The sequence below is a fragment of the Sabethes cyaneus genome, chromosome 3, assembly GCF_943734655.1.
Source record: "Sabethes cyaneus chromosome 3, idSabCyanKW18_F2, whole genome shotgun sequence".
In the NCBI taxonomy this organism is placed as follows: Eukaryota; Metazoa; Arthropoda; class Insecta; order Diptera; family Culicidae; genus Sabethes; species Sabethes cyaneus.
The window spans coordinates 38,903,870-38,926,773 of NC_071355.1; the positions used below are offsets into that span (position 1 = coordinate 38,903,870).

The 22,904-nt window shown below is 39.5% G+C and overlaps 1 protein-coding gene across 1 annotated transcript in view; it reads left to right on the forward strand.

Annotated features, from left to right (window-relative positions):
• The first annotated feature begins 628 nt into the window (after nt 1-628).
• The window catches only part of LOC128739483 (vertebrate ancient opsin-like), a 37,132-nt gene continuing 14,856 nt past the window's right edge, over nt 629-22,904 (forward strand). Inside the window, exons 1-2 of the mRNA XM_053834977.1 lie at nt 629-967; nt 1,388-1,547. Of these exons, the coding sequence (XP_053690952.1) occupies nt 629-967; nt 1,388-1,547 (499 nt within the window). The remainder of the gene's footprint in view (nt 968-1,387; nt 1,548-22,904) is intronic.

A 22,904-nucleotide genomic window follows, 5' to 3' on the forward strand; every position in this document is an offset into this window, starting at 1 on the left:
GGTTCCAATTTTTGGAACCAACGGTATCTCCGAAACAGCCTTCTGATGTTAAGCTTATTAGCAACTGAACTAACGATTGAGTTAATCATTAATTGTGATTATGGGAAGGCACAAACGAAAGATTTGATCATTATCCGACTGATGGTCGCTTCCTTTGCAATCGTGTATTAAAAATGTTTTTTTCATTTTTTCTTACTTTCAGATTACCTCCTCTTTTAGTGATTAGAAGTGATGTTCCCATCGTAATTTCAAACTGGCCCTGTTAATGCGGAAATTGTAGAATTCAAATAAATAAGATTCATTAAGAGATAATACTTCGTGACTAGTGAAACAACATATCCGGTGTAGTTAGGATATAAATTTAAAACGCAACATTCAGTCCTGTTTCGGAGTGTTTGGATAAAATTAAATAGCATCTAAGCAGTTAAGATAAAGTTTATAGTAAACTAATTTGGTTAAACTTGTACAACGAATCGACAACGACCAACAATAGGGAAAACCATTTCAACGCAAAATACGTTTGTGACCAAGCGCGAAAGGTGAAATAGTGCACGAGTGCTGACTAGCCAATTCGGAAGAAAATGCCCTGTTCTCGGTCGTGCAATTACGACGGGTACCGGGTAGTACGATGAGCGACTTCGATGTTGTCGCCAATGTTGCCGTCAATATCAGTAAGTACATCGCATCATCATCATCAACCGTATCCAGTGTCCCTGCAACAACCAGCACCGCCGCCGTCGTCACCGCCGCGGTGGACCGCTGGATCCCGCTGGTCAACAACCGGAACAGCGGTGACAACTCTTCCGAGGACAATGGCTTCCTCTGGTACGTTTTCATCGATGGACAACCAGCGGAGCTGATGGAACCATGGGCCTACGTGGCAGCCGCAGTGACATTGTTCTTTATTGGATTTTTCGGATTTTTTCTCAACCTCTTCGTGATTGCGCTGATGTGCAAGGATGTTCAGGTGGGTATCCTCCGCAGCGATTGACATCGACCAACGGCACGGTTTGCGAAACGAAACGAATTAAAATTTATTCAATTATGACGGAATGATAAATTGATTGTTCATCCAGTGACAAGAACTGATAAAATTAAATAATGGTTGTAGCCAACTACTTGAACCTCATCATTTTAATTCGTTTTCCCCGACTTCCCAACATGAAAGTGAATGTAACTCTTTCCTGTTGGAAGAAAAATTAATTTAAAAAGTTTTCCTTCCCATCTTCCTTCGGAACTCGTGCCGAACTTGATTTACCGCAGCAAAGTAAACTGGCCGCCTCGAGTGGCCGCTAATATCCGCTCGAGGCTTGGCGTGAAAGGAGTAGATAAATGTTCTTTAATGGTTTACTTCCGTTTTTGTGCTTTTGTCTCGTGCTCCCGCCAGCTGTGGACCCCGATGAACATCATCCTGTTTAACGTGGTCTGTTCGGACTTCTCCGTTTCGATAATCGGCAACCCGTTCACGCTGGCATCGGCCATCTCGCATCGGTGGATATTCGGAGGAGAACTTTGCATAGCCTACGGATTCTTCATGTCCCTGCTGGGTAAGTTTGTAAACTTTTCTTTCAAATGGTTGAGACTTCCCGGTTGAGTGGAGTAAAACGTTTCGGAAGAGACGCAATGTGATAGTTTTTTTTACTTTGCTATAATCATTACTTTGTTCCCCACGTTGGAGCCATTTTAACAATTCAATCCCTTTTTATCAGTAACATATCCTTGAAACGCATACAATCATACATAAAAAATCATATTACAACCGAACACTACAGCTGTAGCGCACTTCTCCAACACAGATATCAAATTAGACTCGGTACTAGGGAGCGGATTCAAGCTGTTCAGCTTACCGAAGCGAATCTATTCTTCTGAACAGATCTTCAGCATATCTAGTTTAAAATGAGGCAAAAATAAAGCGCAGACGTTTTGTTACCTGTTCATATGAAATAACAAATTTCAGGAAAAAAGTTGATGCAAAATTTACAAAAATTAAATGTAATGTAGGTTTTGTTTTAATCATTTATCTTTCTTTTAAAAGTTATGATTGATAAATAACACTTTTTCGATGTTATTCGCTGCCAACTTACTTGACCAATTTGTACTGAACGACCAATTTGTCCAGTTTTAGAGAACAGTCTTTCGCAAGGAACAAATGTGGCTGGTATCACAGAGGCGTCGTACTAAATCGTATTATTTAGGATAAATCGATTTACGAGCTCCCCACCATTCTTTTCTGAGTAGATGCGGTTCAGAAAAATATTTGTCCAGTTCAACTATTGCTGCTGATGCTTCAATTCCACTGACTACGTCGTCGAAATCTAGTCATAGTTTCAAAACTAGCCTTTACGTTACCGACACCAAAAATTAAGGTACTTTCAGTTACACTTTTGGCTCTATCTGCACTGATTTCCACTAAATTTTTAAACAACTAGTTTTAAACGTCTTATAAGAATCACTTTAGATTGGTTTTTAATGGAAAAATATGTTGGTAAATTATGGTTCCGTTTCCCAGAGATATTCCAGATTGATTTTGACGTAGGACCACGTCTTACCGCAGAGTGTCATTTCATAAGTTAGATTCTGGTGACAAAGTCTCCTCGTCCAAACAGGTTAAAGATTCTTTAAGACGATTTACCAACCTAGACCAACTTGATGTCTCTGCTTGGGAATTACGCCAGAATAAGCGACAAAGTCCCCTCGTCCAACACGATTTCTTTCGACTGCTATTACACCTACACCAATTTGATGTCTGTGTTAGGGAAATGTTTCAGAAAAAGTGTAAAAATCCCCTTACCACAACAACATTTCTTACGACCGCGGCTAAACCTAGGCCAATTTGATATACTCAAGTCTTTTTTTACATGGTTTGTTTTTTTCGATTACTCAAGAACGGTGCAAATTAGGGACCATTTATAAAATACGTGACGTGAATACGTGACTACGTGAATACGAATGCTGGGTCTCTCTTAAATCTATTCAGAAATAAATGAATGGTTCCTAAGTTGCCCCGTCCTTAATATTCGAAAAAAAAGAAACAAACCGTGTAAAAACGTGTAAGTGTCACTAAATGGACACTTTGCCGATATACAACTTTAATATGTGATAATTATTTTCTCAAAAATGTAAATATTCTGATATTTTTTTTATTGAAAGAACTTTGAAGCCACCTGTTCTTCCACTAGAACTAGGCTTAGGCTGAAGAAATAGAAGCCATGGCTTAAGGGGCTGAAAATATCCAACCATGAGTCATCAGGGTATGTCCTATTCTCAAACGGGTCAAAATCCTCTGCTCACCCCGGTCTTTCCCGTCTGTCCATGCCGCCGTAGGTTGTTTGATCTTTCCAAGTTTCACATGTCGAGCTTTATACCACTTGGATTCCCAAGCTTATTACATAACCTGCCCACATCATCAAATCCTGTCCACTGCTGGAATCTTACGATCAAGTATTTCGCTTTCTCTTCCTTTGTTGACCATCGCATCAACTTTGGCATTTCCTGGGATTCCGGTATGACCCGGTGTCCAACATAACACAGCATCCATTCGATCCATTTCTAGTTGAGTCGCTCTGATCCAAGGATGGTTGGTAATATTTCCTTGAATTGCTGAGACGCAGCTTGCTGAATCCGTGAAGATAACAACAATAAATAAAAGATAAGAATAATAGCCTTAGCTTCTGGTGAAAAGATAGAGTAACCTTTAGGAATTCGTCGACATCGATTGTTAATTCCATAGACTATGGTCAAACCATCTTCATCCAGAGAGCCTAGAAGACTGGTTCTATTATCTTGCGAACACTATTCTCGCTTCGGCTGACAATGCCCCATCCCTGGAAAATCACCGGAAGGACAGTAGCCTTGGCAATGTACATCAACGTCTTCCTCGTTCCTCGGTCCTAGAGTTCGCAGCAATTGTATCTGGTTCATGTACCTCTTCTTGACTCGTAAGGGCTACACACCTAAACCTGACATGTGTAGGGACGAGGGAGGGGATCCAGAGAAAGCAACGTTTGACTCCCACGGACAGTGACTATTGGTGGTGATAAACTGGAAGTGGTTGATGAGTTTGTAGATTTAGGATCTCTGGTCACCGCCGATAATAATACGAGTAAGGAGATCCAACGGCGCATTCAAGCTGGAAATCGAGCCTAATTTTTCCTCCGCAATATGCTTCGTTCTGGGACCATACGCCGCTGCACAAAGCTGACAATGTACAAAACACTCATTAGACCGGTAGTCATCTACGGACTTGAGATAGTAACTTTGCTTACGGAAGACATACGTGCACTTGCCGTTTTTGAACGAAAGGTGTTGCGGACTATTTTTGGCTACTACAAATGGAAAGCGGAGAGTGGCCGAGGCATATGAATCACGAGCTACACGCCCTGCTTGGAGAGAGTCACTGCAAATATCGAACCTTGTGGAACGCCGAATAATCACCTTGTTCGATATTCTTTCGTATGCTTTGCTAATGTCCAAAGCAACCAGTTCACTATGTCTCTTCTTATTCCAGGCAACGTCGATACTGCCTTCGAGGTCGGTTAGGTAGAGATTCACACCTCTACCATGCTGAAACCCATACCGACGCGACGGAGATAAAAAAGTTGACGGGTTTCCATAGTTTCGATTAACCTTTTGTTAATGATCCTTTCCATAGTCATTGCGGTACAGCTTAGCAAGGTGATAGGTTGTTGGTTATCAACCACCTTGGAGTCTTTTCATGGTTTCGCCAGTGGGATCAACGTCAGAAAAACGGTTTTCGTCTAACAAGTCTGGTTCAACGGAATTTCCGTTACCCAGATCAATCAACCAAAGCAATTCACTCATAGAGATTTCACAATTGTATTGGTTATCGACGAGGACTGGGTCCCCAGAGAAATATGGTTCATCCAAATCCAAAAGTTGGTACACTTGTTGAAGATAGCTCATTGCAATCCCAGCTAGCACCAAATCGTACATCAATATATGAAAATTATCGTAAATATCTCTTAACAAATTCGGAATCGCATCTAATGCTTGATAAAGTGTGCCTAAGTTGATTTTCAGTCGTATATAACGATAAAAACTGACACACATACGATTTTCAGCACAGAATTGTATAGCAGTATGGAGTGAGTTGCGCTTAATCGGATTTTATCGTATATACATACTTATATAGATGAAATGCGAATAATTATTCCTCATCACGTACATCGCCTCCAAAATAGTACGGATATGTCTATTTTGCGCATCAAACACGACTTATTAGCATGCATGTATGTACGTTATGCTGATTTTTCACTTTTATATACATACAAAAATGCTAGCTGGGATGATGTCAGCAGCTTCCTTTGGATCTTCCGGCAATACCCCATCCACAAGGAGAGTTGGAGGAGTCCGAAGAATTTTTGCGCTACTTGCGGACATTTCGCCAGATAAGACTGATTGGTGACTAGGATTAATGATGGAACGAACTCCTCCCACGAACTACGTTTTGCCTCCCAGATGGTTTTCCTGGAATCATTCCAAGTCAACTGAAATGCCTTCAGTGCATCGATTTTACCAGGATGATCGTCCGGTAGTTTCTTTGTCTTCCTCAGTATTTTCTTTGCAGCTTGACTGCCTTCTACACTTCTGGATTCCACCAACCTATCGATATTCTTCCAACTCTAGCACTTGTTCGCGGAATAACCTCAATTTCTAAAACTGTCCATATTGGAGATATGGTCCGTCCTTCGGAAACTTCTCCAGTCCGCGAGATCGAAAATCCATTGTCTTCTTTTTGATTGATATGACCCTCCTTCCCCCACTAGCGAAATTTCGATAGGGAAGTGATCACTACTCCTGCAGTCTGTATCAACTGACCATTCCATATAGACTGGAAGTTCCATCGAGACTATAGTTAGGTCCATGGCGTATTATAGTGTAGAGGGTGTTGGTCAGGTCTTCGATGGACCAATCAGGGGGCACATGAGAGGACACTTGAGTTGCCGGCAGGGTTGCCACATGCACAGATTATTCTGTGTTTAACAGATATTTGAAAGAAGTCGCCTGTACAGAATCTGTATGCATATAATACAGATTTTTGCCAAATTACACAGATTAAACAGATTTTTGAGCTTTTACATGAGAGTGAAAGAGACGGAAATAGCCAGCAAAATGACTATCTCTTTCCTTCTCATTGTTTTGCATCGGACAGATTTTTGCACAGATATTTTTCCTCGTCGCACAGATTGTCAGATTTTTCCAACAAAAAACACAGAATTATATGTGACATCTCTGGTTGCCGGACGTGGTGAGAAGTTTTTCACTTTTCTCTAATGGGGTCCATCCAATCCGATACCCTACGATAAAATTGACATATATGAAAAAGAATGCGATAAGTCCGTACCGGCGCTCAAAGACTTCGGGAAAAAGGTGCGTTTGTTAGGGTGAGCTTGAGAAACAGGTCCAAACACGGTGACAGCTCGTTTTGGAATGGAATAATAGGAAATAGTGTTCTCGTCGTTAGCCTAGCGATGCCAGGCAACAACCGTGCTTCCGATTTTATGTCTGTGTTAGAGAAGTGCGTCAGAAAAATGACAAAACTGCCTTATCACAACAGGTCGAAGATTCTTTACAACGGTTTAATCAATGCCAGTTTGATATCTGTGTTGAGGAAGTGCGATTCGGTTATGATTTTATATGTATGGGAATATATGCTTCTTTATTGGAAAAGTAGTAAAAAGAGAATATATTGTGTTGTGGTAAGGATGTGTCCATTACAATAGATCAATAATGTTGTGGTCAAAGTGATAAGCCCATACAGAAAAAAGTATGTGTCACTTATAAAAAGAAATCGATTGGGTAATATGATTTGGCATCACAAAGAACCAATTGAATGGTGCTTAGGAATAGCATGAAATTCACATTGTGCAACTTCTACTGACTTAATACTTAAAAATTGACCAATAACGACGCTGGCCACATTTGTACTACATGAGTGTTGATTTTATAAGCAAGAGAAACGAGAGTATTTCCGATATTTTAATCACTATTTATTATAGTTGCACGATGCCGCAAGTGCACGAAAAAATTAACCTACAAAGTTATAAATGTTGATTTAGGTATTTCATTGGATGACAATTTCAGTAAATGCTTACGTTTACTATTTCTCGTATCTGCTTAATTATGTTCAACTGATGTATGCACAAAGATCTTAACAACTATAAATATATTTTAATATAATGAGTAAAGAAAACTGGTATAAGGTTAAAGATTTTGTTGCTCACCACGGCATGAATGTAGGCTTTGCTACCGTAAATGTACGTTTTCGCTATCGTTTGTATATATAGGATCACTGCTAAATGTTTTAGATATAATATAATTTTAAGTATGAAATAATTATTATTTTAGAAATTCACCTTAGATTCACTTTAAAACAATCACCTTAAATTTACTACTATCGTCTTCTAAACTGTTAAGAAATGTTTGTTCTAATCGCTAACGGAAGCAGAACTTTTTATCCCGCTTATCAAGCTATCTGTCTGCTAGAAATTTATTTGACATTTAACCATCGTGACCAGGGTTCTGACTTAAAGGCCTATTGCTTGACGTGGCGCAAGTGACAATGAGAAAAGGAAGGAATGTTAGTCCGATACTTGTTGTTACTAGAGACCGCGGGTATCACTGCATCTCCATAAGTATCACGATATCGGAATGTATTAGTAGAGGAAGGTATAGATCAGGGTTCATCTTGGTAGATGATATGTGATCCAACGAAACTGCGCGCGTCAGTTATTATATTTCATCAATTATAAAAATTTTCGCGTTCGCGCGATCATCATTATAAATTGTTGCTAAGAAAATGAGTGCGACTTATTTGGGCTTACAGCCGGTACAGCTGTAGCGCACTTCCCCAACACAGATATCAAATTAGTCTAGGTTCAATCGTCGTAAAGAATCTTTGACGTTAGGATAAGGAAATTTTGTCAATTTTTCAGATGCATTTTCCCAACACAGGTGGGTTAAGTCGCAGTACCAAAAAAAATCTTCAATTTGTTGGGACGAGCGACGAGGAGACCTCATCACTTTTTCTGGCGTACTTCCCATCTGCTTGGGAAAATGCTGTAGGCTTAATCGTCGTAAAGAATCTTTGACCTTTTGGAACGAAGAGGTTTTGTCACTTTTTGTTTTGTAAAAAAAATTACAATGAACAGATGGATGGTTTAACTGTCGTCCCTGCCTGTGAAGTAAGTTTATCACGAAGAAAATGTATGGGAAGATTTGACCTTAAAACTTTTCGTTACTTTTCACTATTTAGTGATCGAAAATGAAAACCACATTGCTCTTATCTTTTATGAATCGATCGGTATTTAACCTACAAAAATCCATTAATAATTGGCAGAGCAATTAGCGTTTAAAATCTTTCATATTTTTGTGACGGTAACTAGAATATAAATTCTGGAATAACATTCTGCGGTAAGACGTACGTGAAAAATGTGGTGTGCCGTTCTGCAACTTGGATATTTACATTGGTAATTAAATGATTGTGTAAACTTGTGTGTGGAAAAGAACAATATAGAAATGTAGCTGGAACGAAAACTAATTTATTAACGCAATTTACTTCGAATATTCAGACCTTATGTGTGAAATTTTTCTTATAGAGTATCTTCAACAAAATTTCATTTTAGGAAAAGTGGATAATAAGCGGGAAAAAACCAAGGAAAAAGGGTGGTTAAGTAGCTAGTTAAACCGTATTATTCGATCCATCCAATAACCTTCGATAACTTTTTCACAAGTATTCCATTAAAACAGGATCTATTAAATAATGGTTTATTCTCCCTTGGAACGAAACTTTTTAATAAAAGAGAGCCTCCCAGAGAATTTCTGCCGAGCGAACCCATTGTTCCGGGAACTACCCAGTAGTTTTTAAGACGGAATGAGACTAGTTTCATGGACACAAAAAAAAAAGAATGGAGAATGAATCGATTAATTTTACAGTTAACTCGAAGATAAGAATCCTGGACATCTCCATTACGGCAAGGTAGGGTGTCATTCCAAAAATATTTGTACACGGAAAGAGGTCAGGTCGATCAATTGATAGGAGATCGATAGAATAATCTTCTACGCATTGATCCGAAAGTAGAAAAAGATCCTATTTAGCAAGCCATTATTCTGAATCTGAAAGTAAACTATTATGTTAGAGTGTAAAGACACCCATTCCCTGCTACCGATTTTATCGTCTGAACATTAAACATAGACCAAATTGATGTCCTGAAAGTGAACCATTATAGAAAATCTAATCTAGGCAACGTAATCTTCCCTTTCAATCTAAAATAAACCATACTAGGACCTTTCGACCTATTTCGATATCATCATTCGAAAATCTTAAGTAGAATGAAGTTGGATGTGTATTTGGAACATCTCTATTACCGCTGTAAAAATATACCTCTAATTAAGTCATTAAATTTGAGTGATAGTAGAACGTAAAACCCAATATAATCCACCGCTTTACCTAGGAATTGACATATTTCTTAATTAGAATATGTCCATTTCTGCCAATCGCCTGCTCAGACGACGTTTGCAATAACAGTAAATGATAATTGCTATCCGAGAGGCCATGCACTATTCGGCATCCACGGTAAAAGCGTAATTCAATTGCCAGAGTAGCTCGGAAGCCACCATCGGACTCCTCCGTCGATATTCTCGTTTCAAAGAAAAAATATTTTTAACTGCTAATAAAATAGGGCAGCCTCGTGCTTTCAATTAAAATGTCTTTCACTTGCCATGTTGCTGGAATGCAAATACAATTCCTACTTCTCACTACAGAGCAAGCGTTGTGTACATCCAATAAATTGCTGCTTCACTTGAACAAGCAACTTAATTTGGTTCCGGTTCGTTCCCCGCCGTCATCGCAATCGGTGACATCTTCGTACGGACGACGAGCGACGGTTCTATTCCGGTCCGACGAACAAACATCGGACGGACGGATGGACTCGCCGCCGGTGATACTCCTTCCATCGCTTCCGGGCATCAAGAAGTGCAGCTCATCAAGCAGATATGGATGTTTGATGATTCCGATTCCTTCGTCACTCATCCAATCGTCCATAAGTGCTCTTTCCAGTTCCAGGGTTCTATTAATATTTCTCACCTATGAAGTAGTGAATCGGACAGTTCGTATGACTGATGTTTTTATTTTCGTCCTTATTATTCTGCCTTTCCTGTTTTAGACTAACGGCTTTATCTTTCTTTAATTAGTTAGTTAAGTCAATTTACATTTCAATTCAATTTTGTTTTGAATTTAGCTGATGTCAACTTTATATAATTTGCTGATGAAATAGAATAACTGATTGAAAGACCAGTCTCTTTACTATTGTAACAATAATTTCGAAGCGTCTGATCAATATATTATTGATTTCAATCGAAAACATATAAAACATAAAACTTCGAATACCATCTCTTCTACACATCAGCTGTTGCTCGACATGCGATGCTTTATCGGTCCAAAGATCAGACAGAATTGGAATCAGCATTATTCGCTAGTTCTCCGAGATCACGAAGCTCACCTTTTACGATATCAAAAGCCAGCAAGCTCCGCAAACAAATTTATTTTCTACTTTCCGCATCACATTTTCCGGTGACGGAAATTCAGCTAGCGAATGTGACCTTCCTTACGTGAGTAGTGAGGCGATGGTTGCGTCATCATTCGAAGCAATTTTCGTTCATTCTAGCATGAACTGCATGCATTGCATGACTTGACACACTACCTGGCTAGCAGTTATTATCAGTTGCCTAGCGAGCTTCTGGTTGCGATTTGATTCTAATTTATTTCTCCATTAGTGGTGCAATAATTGTAGGTACACTCTTTTTGAACTTTGCGTCACTGATAGCAGGTATAGTTGCGCAGTTTCCGGGGATACAGTTCAGCTGTGGCGGAATGGAAAATTCGTGAGGCGTAAATGGATTTGGGAATTATTTTGCATCCTGGATCATCAATATTTCATGCAGTATCAAGTGCACGTTAAGCTTCTTTTCTCTATGCTGGATGATGGAATGAGGATTTTTGTCAATTTTGGTATTTTTGGTTTCCATTCGATTGATGGAAAAAAAAACTGTTTCTTTTACAAACAGTTTTGATTGACGTTTTGAGCGTTGCGTCATAGGAGAAATGTACCGAGCTTAATATTGGCACGGAACAGAATTTGGAGCTAGAAAACATTTTTAGTGGCACTGCAATCAATCCAAACATTATTTTACGCACTTGTTAGATTGCACAGGGCGGCCAAAGACTCGGGAAAAGCGGGAAATGCGAGAAAAAGTCGTGAATTCGGCAAAAATTGTTATAATTCGGGAATTTGTTATTTCATATGTTCAAGTTGTATTCCTTGTTAGAATAGAAAGTAGAAAAGAGGAGTAAGAGCAAAAAAATGGAATAGAAAAGAAGGAAAAGAAAAGGGGAAAATACGGGAGTATGAAAATGGAGAAACGAGAGCAGAACAGAGGAAAAAGGGACGGGAAGGGAGGAAAAACGAAGACAGAAGACAAAATGATTAAAAAAGAAAATCAACGCGACAGAAAAAGGAGAAGACAATATAATAAGAGACATATAATACTCGTTATATTGCTAACATGTTTTACTCGATGAAATATAACTTTATGTCGAACCATTAAATCAAACACTTATGCAAACTGCATTTCTGGCATGTGTATGTTTATCTGTGAGTATCATTATTTGAGTTTATATTTGTAAGAGAAGAGCGAAATATTCTGATTTCATTCTTGATTTAATTGTTTCACAGAGATTCTGAATATTATTCGGCCTTTTTAAAATTAAATTTTCTTTCGGTTGAAAATACCACTTCAGCAACTGCAAAAAATGTTTTATAGAATATTTGTGTTGCAGCTTAGTATTTCGAGTTGCGTTACGTTTTAGGTACGTTTAACTAAAAGTTTTAACGTGAAAAGTGATTTTCAAACTCGATCGAGAAAAAATTTATTTAACCATCTTCAATTCGTTTGCAGCCCTTAAAAGGACCATTGGTTACTAATAACATCATGCTCCTCTTTGCTAACGCGACGTGCCGTCGGATTCCGGTTGCCTTCGGTGTCGGTGTTGCCAATTTCCATCGCTTACCTTTGGCCCGCTTGCCGAAGTTGACTACTCGGACTGTAAAATGAAACTGACACTGTTTCACTGCTTACTGCTTGTTGGGTTATGTCGATCAACTCTGAATAGCGACACGTGTTTTTATTGTGTGAAGCTTTAAGCTAAAAATGTATTTATTTTAAGTAAATTTTATAAGGTTTCAATTAAATGCAGTCTTATTAATTTGGTGTACACTTTCTGGAAGTGGTGTGGCCTGATTCCCACTTTCTACTGCATCAAACTTTTATCTGTATATAAATTTTAACACTAGTATTAAGTTTAACTAAGTTTACTTTTTATCGATCAGTACTTACATATTTTAGTTTCACACTTTTGTTTAGAGTAAGTTATAACTGCATGTAAACTTGTCTTAGTATTTAGATTTAAGAATAAGATGCATGAATAGAATAACAAATTTAGCGAAATAATTAGAAATAAGAATTTTAACTGTGAATCGATGCGTGTACCGAACAACTATGTTTCTTCTCGCCTTGTCCGTTTTGACGTTCCAACTGTATCTGACGTTCGTCAGTCTCGATGTCACTCTTCGCTGACAGTCGACGGTATGCTGCCGTTAGAAGCGTTACCGCAGCGAAGGGTCCCGTCGTGACATACTCCCGCCCGTAAACCTTGGTGAGAGTCCGATTCTCCTGATACACCGGAACCAGGTTTACCTTTCTCCTCGACGTCTAATACAGCGATCTTTACTGCTGGTCTACGCAGGATCCCTGAGGATGTCCGAACTAGCGCCTGCTGTTCTCGTCCTCGTATCCACTGGTTCCTCGCCGTTCCGTCAGCCACGAGAACCAAGTCGCCTTCCGCCAGATCCTTCACGTCCTGGAACCATTTGCATCTCCGCGTAATTACGGGTAGATACTCCTTCAGCCATCTTCTCCAGAAATCGTCGACTATGTACCTGGCTAGCTTCCAGCTACCCCGAAGGGTAGAGCGTGCGCCCAGCCGTTCGGTCGGTAGGAACTTCGACCCAGAGGAGCTACCCAGCAAGAAGTGGTTGGGGGTTAGAACCTCTTTATCCGCGGACTCTAGAGGGACAACGGTAAGCGGTCTAGAGTTGATCATTCCCTCCGCTTCCAGAGGGATGATTTCTACCGATGTGAACTTTTCCGAGAGCGCTTTGTTTGAGGCGTCCCTTTGAGCCTTCAACTCGTTGCTGGTACCTTGGAAACAGGTGGCGTTGTCTGTCCAGAACTCTCTTGGCATGCCTCTGCGTGCCACGAAGCGTTGAACTGCCATGATACAAGATTCAGTGCGTGCACTAGCTCCATGTGCACAGCTCTAATTATAAGGTAAGTGAAGAGGGCAACCCACCGTTTCACGTTGCCTCTGCCCACCTTCACGAGTACTGGCCCGAAGTAGTCCAACCCGGTGAAGGTAAAGGGTTGAATGAAAGCTGTCAGACGCATCTCAGGCAGCGGAGCCATGACCGGTGGCCTGGGGATCGCTTTCGTTAGGCGGCAGAAGGCACAGGCGCGCTCTACTTTCTCCAGCAGTCGTCGTAATGATGCGATTTCGAAGCGCTGGCGAATCTCGTTGAAGATGGTCTCGCGGTTGGCATGCCGGAAACGGTGATGGTACCAGTCTACAAGGAGGAATGTAATTAGATGTTGGTTGGGAAGGATTATGGGAAACTTAGCTTCGGTCGCTGCATACGGAGCGGCACCGATTCGGCCACGACTGCGCAGGATACCCTTCTCATCCAGGAACGGACATTTTGTGTAGATGGTGCTAGATTTGTTCACGGTAGCATGTCGATTCTCGGGCGGCCCTTGAGTTTTGACGAGGATGTTGATTTCGTCGGCGAAGCACTCACTTTGAGCGGTCTTCAGCAACGCTTCTTCTTCCCGTCGGAGTTCATCACTAGTGAGGTGGCCCAGTTCCAACTTATCCTTCCAGCTACACGGTGCATTTTGGTCCACCGTTCAAATCTTGCGAATACCATGTTGGGAGCAAAGTGGGCGGCGTGAAGATGAATGGGACGAAGCTCTTCTTCAGTCGGTGTGACAGTGCGCTGCTTAGGCCACCGATATTCAGACTCGTAGAGGAAGTCCGGTCCCCGGAACCAGGGGTCGCTTGAGGTTACTTGCGGGTTGTTGTTCCATTTGGTTGCCTGATCGGCAACGTTCAGTGCAGACGGTACCCACTTCCACTCCGACTGCTGTGTTGATGACAAGATCTCGCCAATCCGAACGGCAACAAACTTGTGGTAGCGGCGATGATCGGTTGAACGTATCCACGCGAGTACAGTGCTTGCATCGCTCCAACAGTAGCGCTGATTGACCGTATACGAGTGATACATCTGGACGGTCTCCATCAGGCGGATGCCCAGAACCGCCGCTCTCAGTTCAAGTCGAGGGATCGAGAGCGTTTTCAGCGGCACCACCTTGGTCTTCGCCCCGACAAATGCCACCTCGATGCCACGATCGGTTTCGAAGTTCGTACCGGTAAGTGTTCGTCGAGTAGTTTCCTGTAGCAGCTGTATTGCGCGCTTCTCGTCGGGTGATCCCTGGCGTGGTTCGACGAGTCCAGCATCTTCGAGGGTGAAGTAGTCAGGAAGCTGATCATTTAGTTTACGATAGGGATCGGAAACTGTCCCGATGTGGAAACCGACGATTGCGCACTGATTCGAGTGTTTTGGAACGTACTCGTAGATGCTCCAACCCAACCGACATTTCGCACCGATAGGATGTGATAGCGCCCCTTCTCGCAGCTTCATTTTCATCATTATTTCATTCATTATAATCATCAAGATTATTATAAATTTGTTACTATAAAATTGCTGGGCATTTTATCTATCGAACGCCATATTAACAGTTATGTTTCGTTCAGTAGTATAGTTGCTATTAGCATTTGAAATCTTTCATTCAAATGTTACACTTCAATTTTCGTTTTCGCCAAGTTGTACCCGGTATAGTAAACAAACACGTCAAAAAACGAAAACCGGAACCGAACAAAAGAAAAAAGTCGATTATCGGACAAAAAATGACGTAAAGCGTTTAACCGGGACAGAAAAGGAACAGAGAAAGCGGAAAAAGGAACTGCGAGCGGAAAAATGAAAAAAGAAGATTAAAAAACAGATTAGAAATGGAAAAGAAACCACGAGAACTTAAAAGGGAAAAGCAGCATAGCGGGAGAGAAAAAAGGAAAAGGACAAACGAAACGAGAGGAAACGGGAATAAGAGAAGAAAATTGGGATATAAAATGGGAAAAAAGAAGAAAAGAAAAACGGGGAACAACGGACTAAAGAAAAAGGTAATATGCAATAGAAAAAGGTAAAAAATGCGACACAGAAAAGAAAAACTGAGTACGAAATGGAAAATGGAAGCAAAAAACGAAATAAATGTGACAGAACAGACGAAAAACGAGAAGCAAAAGAATTAGAAAAAGACGAAAATAGAAAGCGAGAAAAAAGGGAACAAGAGAAAACGGAAAACGGGGAAGAAAATAACAAAAAAATGAGTAAAAAATAGGACTGAAAATAAGATGGGACGGATAACCAGAGCAATGAAAAGCACACCTTCGAAGGCTCTAGAAGCTATCCTTCACTTGCTACCTCTGAATCAACACGTTCAGTTAGAGGCTAAGAAAAGCGCCCTAATACTTAACCCTTTATAAGGCCGTGGCAATTATATTGCCACCAACGAAAAATATTTGTTTTGCGTTTATAATGACATCAATATAATTATAGAAGCAAAATAAAAAATTTTTGTTGGTGGCAATATAGTTGCCACTGCCTTATAAAGGGTTAAACGATGGAAAACAATTCTCGACGGGGATAAAACCGGACAGTTGAGTAACTTCTACCTGTTGGCCCAGTTGTGGAAATGAACAGTGATTGGATGGAAGCTAGAACCAACTACGACATCCCATACATGGTAAACGAACCATCACGTTCGGTTTGGGATGAGGGGGGACCTAGCGTCCGCAGGGGTTCAATCAAGTTCTATACGGACGGGTCAAAAATGGGAGTCAAAACGGGTGCTGGAGTGTACGGCCCCAGAACTAGAATATCTGTAGCAGATTGGCCAACAGTTTTCCAGGCAGAGATAGCTGCTATAATAGTTGTACATTCTATTATACGTCTGTCTCAAAAGGTAATACAGAAGTGCTAATATCTGCATGTTCTCTGACAGCCAACCCGACCAAAGTTTTAGAGCAAATTGAAAACAAAATTTGATATCTTGATGTAACGGATTTTGAATACTTGGTGTGATTTCATTTTGGTCGACTTAGCGGCTAAAATATCAAAATTGATTGCAAAAATTCCACGCCTTGAAATTAAATCGAATACTACTTTTGCTATCAAAAATATCAAATGGAATACTAATCTGCTGTTACACAATATTAATAGAAAAGCAGAATAAGTTGTCATTTTACTATCATATCATCATCATTTTGCTATCATCATATAATTTGAACCAACCATTTTACTAGAAAAAAAAATTAAGGTACCCCGGGGCAAGTGGGAATACGGGGTAAGTGGGAACGATGCTCATAACTCTCTTCAACCTCATTTTTTCCAACCGTACCTTTCTAGAAATGAAAGATAGAACTTAAATGCATGTTTTAATACTACAGATTATTACATAATACTACAGATTATTACATAAATATTACAGATTATTTATAATAGGCATTCCAAACATCAAAATTGGAATTTAAATTTGAGCGTTATTTTCAATTTGCGTTGTAAGTTTGACGCACCTTTCTATAAATGATATTTTGGTCACGGGCTTTACGTAAAAGTACATGTTTTTCTGACAGTAGGTAAACATAATGAGTGTATTAACAAATTACACCCGAAAACTAGTTGATTAATTTGACAAATGGCATTAAAAAAAATGGGTTGAAATAAGGTCGGCACTTCAAAGCACCCGGGGCAAGTGGGACCTATTAAAAATAAAGTGTTTCAGCACAAAACTTCCTGTCTTAATACATTTTTTAGATGAACTACCGAGCATTTTCAGTTCAATTACATAATATTTATACCAGTAAAGCTTTAAGACAGATCCCTGTCACGACAGTTGTCAGCTGAAGCCGCCTCCGATAGTGGTGGTAATAGAGGTAGACTACAAATTTTGAAACAAAATTTAAACGAGACAACGCATGTATTTAATGCTGCGCAGTATGACGAAAGCAGCGTGTTCTTTCCCTTTTTTTGTTTATCGTAAAAAATAAGACTATCAAAAGTCAGATTTTTTCCTATCTTATGTTGCCAATAACACAAAAAAACGAACATCGTTCATTATCTACATCCTACATGCAACATATTTTCTGAACCATAAAACCCTATGATTGCGTAATTCTTACAGATGCTGTCAAAATCGAGCCAGCAAGCCTGGCTCAAACGGCTTCAAGAAAAATGTATGAGAATGACGTTCGTGCCAGGGATGTGCTTTAAGATAAAACCTAAAAGGACTAAACCAAGGGGCCCCAAAAAAAGAAGCCCATTAGCACAGCTTATGAGGGAACAAACAGTTTGGTCAGATTTTGGTTACACCTGAACGATGTTAATTGAATTTGGAAAGGCAAATTTGATATAATTAAGCAAATCTGCAACTGGAATTGAAACAATAAAGTGTTGTGGTTATTATAGCGTAACTATCTCTTATGAGTAGCTCTACCGAATTGGGCATGGTAGAACAAACAGATCATAACCGTATTTTCGAGCTGTTAAACAATGGTTAATCCTAAATTACGTCTCGCAAGAATTGAATATTCAACTACATTTCATTACAATAATGCTTTACAGCGTAATTGCTCCCGATCTGTGTTTTATATAAATTATAAAGTCGCCCGTTGTGATCTGATTTTGTTACGCTATTTATGAATGAACCCTTCGTACAAATATTGTTTTAGATTGCTTCTTGCAGTGCTTTAACATTGCTGTATATTAACTTACACAATTTACTATTATTTTATGCTTTTTAATCAAATTTGAATATAGGTCCCACTTGCCCCGGTAAATGGGGCAAGTAGGACCTATCGCTATAATTTTGAAAATTCTCCTCCAGATTCGTTTCATGGAAATTGATAGGCCTTTTTCGTAATTAATCCTTTGAAGTGATACCACTGAAGAGTTTCTCTGCTGAAAGAATTTTGAAATAATCATAGGTCATCACAAAACACAGTGGAATAAACCCAAACTATTCATTTTTTAGGTCCCACTGGCCCCGGTGTATCTTATGTGAAAATAGATTCATTTAAATATTGAAGGTTTATTTACTTCATAAATAGAATCTGTCAACACATTTTCTTTCAATAAAAATGAAAACAAAATGATAGCAAAGTCTGATACATCATAAGTGCCATTTTGAGTTCATATCAAAACATGTTTGGGGCCATCCATAAAGTACGTCACGCTTATAGGGGGGAGGGGGGGTTGACCTAATCGTGACGATTTGTGACGTAAGGGGGAGGGGGGTATAAAGTTATGTGACGTCACATGGAAAAAATTTCAAATGGAAAATTTATTCGGGGAATTATAAGGCTTTTCGGAATATGCTGTACACCACTGAAGAGCTCCTTGAGTACTGTCCTGCCTAAAAGATTTTTACAACCGCAAATAGCAGTCGTACAAACTCCTGAGGGGCTACGGGGTGCTACCAGAGACCAATGGCAATGTTTCGCCTTGATATTCGAACTCAATCGATGAACATAAGCTCATACCGGAGTTCCACAACTAGTTTTAAGATTCTGCCGTCCCTCACTCAAAAGCTCCCTGAAGGATAGAGTTTGTGCCACTTGCGGATTAAATTTCGCATCTAAGGTAATGTTGCATGATTGCAAAAAATACACCAAATGACAAAATCCGTCAGAACAGTTCTTCCAAGACATGTTGTTGCAAGTCGTCAGCAGGAAATCCTGATTCTTTCAAGATTTTCCACGAAAATTTTCCTTTTTTTATTTGCTAGTTCTGTTTTTTAATATTTGATGGATTAATTAAAGTGAATTATATTGATAACTTTGAAAAATAAAGTTGGAATGTATATTTAATTATTTTGTTGTGAGGGGGGGGGGGGTTAACCGTGACGTGACGTACTTTCTTAGGGGGGGTCATGAATGTGTGACAAAATGTGACAAAGGGGGGAGGGGGGGTTGATTTTGGTCAAAATTTGCGTGACGTACTAAATGGATGTCGCCTTTTCTAGTTGATATCAACAGCAAAATATGTAATAATTTTGATATACCTTTGTTGTCAATTCTTGCTCGGGAAGCGGCACTAAAAGCGCTTAAAGCTTTTAAGTGTTTCTCAAAAATTGTCTAGGATTGCATTTGTCTCTTACGGCAACTGAGCCAGGTAGACTCGGTAAACCTGTACTGGTCATTGCGGAATAGATGGAAATGAACTTGCAGACGAACTAGCAAGATGAGGTTCTAACTCTCCATTCACAGGTCCGGATTCATTCTACGGTATCTCTGACTGTGTGATGAAGAGTAAGCTGAAACAATGGGAGAGCCGAACAATTATAGCCAATTGGATGGCCGTAAAATCGCTCAAACAATCAAAAAAATTTATAATACCGAGTATTAAGGTGAAATTAGTCGTCATCGATTCTGCCAATTTCAAAAGCAGTTTTTTTGTTTGAAACTAAAATTTTGCTCATGAAAATATATTCACTGTGTTCAGATTGACAAGAAGAATTCAAAATTTACATTTTTACAAACAGAACTCCGTTTTTAGGCCCAAAAACTGCTTCCGAAACTGGGCTCTCCAACGAAAAATCAATGACTGCTAATTTCTCGTTAAGGTTACTCAAAAGCTGCTGAGTCGCAACAACCCTGCACATTTACTGGTCTGGTGACAGAGCATTGCCCGAGTAAATATCATCTTCGGAATCTCGGTTTCGTGCAAGATGATATTTGTCGCCTGTGTAATGTCGAGAGCGAAACCTCGGAACACTTGCTCTGCAATTGTGGAGCATTAATAGGACGCAGACTGCAGTATCTCAAAAAGGGCCCACTAGAGCTTAGGGAGATCTGGTTTGTGTCGCTGATTAGGATTACAAGGTTGATAAATCAAGTCATCCCTGATTGGCACCTGTCTCGCTTCAGCTACCAGCCTACCACTTCTTCAATAAGTGATAGGTAAGCCTGAAGCGTACAGCAAAAGAAACAACGGGGCATACCACAATAGTTCAAAATAATAGACGCAGTCCCAAGCAACAATTTGGCAACAAAAATGGTTTTATTACCTCTTATGATGGCATTTAAGGCCAAAATTGGTCATGAAAACCGCCATAAGAGCACAATACAACTCACATTGTTGCTTGGGAGTGGTAAGAGTACCCAACAGAAGAGGAGAAGATGGGATAGGAAACGGAGAAAAATGGAACAATGAAACAGGAAATACAGGACAGAAAAATGGAAACCGAAGAAAGAGAAAAACTTCAAGTTCAAATTAAAGTATAATTCAATGTCCTATGTCAAGTCCAATTTCAATTCCAATTTCAACTCTAGTACCAGTTCCAAGTCTTATTTCTAGTCGTATTTTAACTTTGATTTTGAATCCAATTGCACCCGAAAGTCCGGAGTTTTTAACCGTATTAGACGGTATTTTATCGTAAGTAATAATCAGTGGTTGGAGAATTCGCGAAAATATGAACATTATAATCGTTGAGCGTCCCTCATGAACATACACTATTTGCATGTTCCACCGATAATACATCCATCGGCATTTGATTTTATCACGAATATCAATACACTCATCATGAACATCGTAAATTTGTCCAAAAATTGAAAGTTGAACTTTTACCGTGGCCGATTTGTTTATTTATTTGTTTATTTATTATACATCATCTGACATGAAAGTCTTAATGAAGCGAATATGAATTACTTCTAAAATGAATTACTTCTAGCTAATCTATTTTTAAACATATAAATGGATTCGCCAAATTCGAAGAAATGTTCAACGCTATTGAAAATTCTCACAAAAAACGCTGTTGGTTTAAAATAAACGAAGTTCGTCCGGTGAAACTGGTTTACAAGCATCTGTCGAATGTCAGCTCTCCGTTAAGAATAACGCCATGGTCATTAACGTGATCCACTCCCTTAACTCATTCACTCTCTAGCGCTTGCCCATTAATAGCATACTCGAAGAGAATCGGCGTTTGAGATCGATGAAAAGTAATTAGGGTACGGGAGGGTATTTCCAGCCCATTAATCGGTAGCCTGAACAATATTCAGGAATTACGTTGAAACTATATTTATTCGAGACAAGATTTTTATACCAGTCGATAGAATAATATTTACTGAATATCGGCGTGTATTTTGGTCTTAATAAAACGCTACTGAATTTAAGTTATAGTCGCGAGAAATGATGAAATCGGTACGGCTAAATTGAGCCCATTTTCTATAGCGGTGTCTGTGTTTTTTTAATCCGACCGGCCGAAATAGCCAGCGCAGGTATTAAATTCAAAAACAGATCAAAAGAGAGACCGATGGATAACGTGTCGGTATAGTCTATATACCGGCTCTTTGAAGATAACTAGTTTTGCAGTGACAACAGCTTGCTGCTGGCGCTAGTGTATCATTGAATCGTGCATATACATTAGCACCAGAAGTAAGTGGTTGTCACTCAAATACTAGCTATGTCAACACGATAGAATAATTTCAGGAGCAACTGCCTCACACATTGGTAGTAGCGTAAATAGAGCACCATAGGCTGAAATTAAAAACAAAACGCTGCTAATGGCTAGTGAATGAAAATTGATTTATGCATTAAAAGATGTGGCTTTTCGGTCTCGGGTTTCTTACGAAAACTTTATTTTACGTTTTCGGCTGACGTTTCGAAGGTTTATGCCTTCATCTTTAAAATTAAAAGCCACATCTTTTAATACAAATTCAACGGTCTATTATAATTATCATTGATTTATGCTGATTTTTTCAGCCTGATTACGTGCCAGTGGAAAAACAGTGGTTTTGATGTTTATTGAACAAAATTTAGCAAATTTCTTACATTTTTATGAAAATAGTTATAACACATTAAAGCTTATGAGTGCTACATTCGTTTCAGTATTGTTATATAGCGGCAACATTTTTATTTGGGAAAGCGCAGCAAAAAAAGGTAATGTATGCCGAATTTAGTAGCGTGCTGGGAATACCCACCCGTACCCTAGTTCACATTTAGCAGTGCTTATAAGCAAGGAATTCAGTTTACACCACGTCATAAATTTATCTTACAAAAGCTGCAGATGATAACAATCTTCTAAGCTACGAATCGTCAAGTAGGGTTTGAAGTCATCGGCATAAACAAGTCGACATCCATGGCATGAGCTGCGTCATTGAAAAACATAATAAAAAGAAGTGGTCCAAGAATGCTACTCTGCGGTACACCAGACTCTTTTGTGAATGCAGATGATAAATCCGATCCAAGCTTGACTTGTAAAAAACAACTTTCACTAGATTTAATAGATATGGGATACTCGGGAATGCTTCTAAAGTGTCCTAAAATTCAGTCAAATGAAATAAGTAATGGCAAGTAATGCTAGAACATGGTTTTCCGACGTAACTAATTACGCTGATTCGTGCGACGTTGGATGGGTCAAAATCATGCGTCAGTATAGTGAAGGAGACTTCAGTCGTTTTCGTGACGTTGAATGGACTGAAGCAAAGTGATTCACTCTCTCTAACCTGCTATTCAACGTTGCCTTGGAAGGTGCAATACGAAGAGCAAACGTGGAAAGAAACGGGACTATCATTACGAAATCTCACATGCTTCTTGGTTTCACGGATGTCATCGACATCATCGGAATCGACCGTAGAGCAGTGGAAGATACCTTTGGGC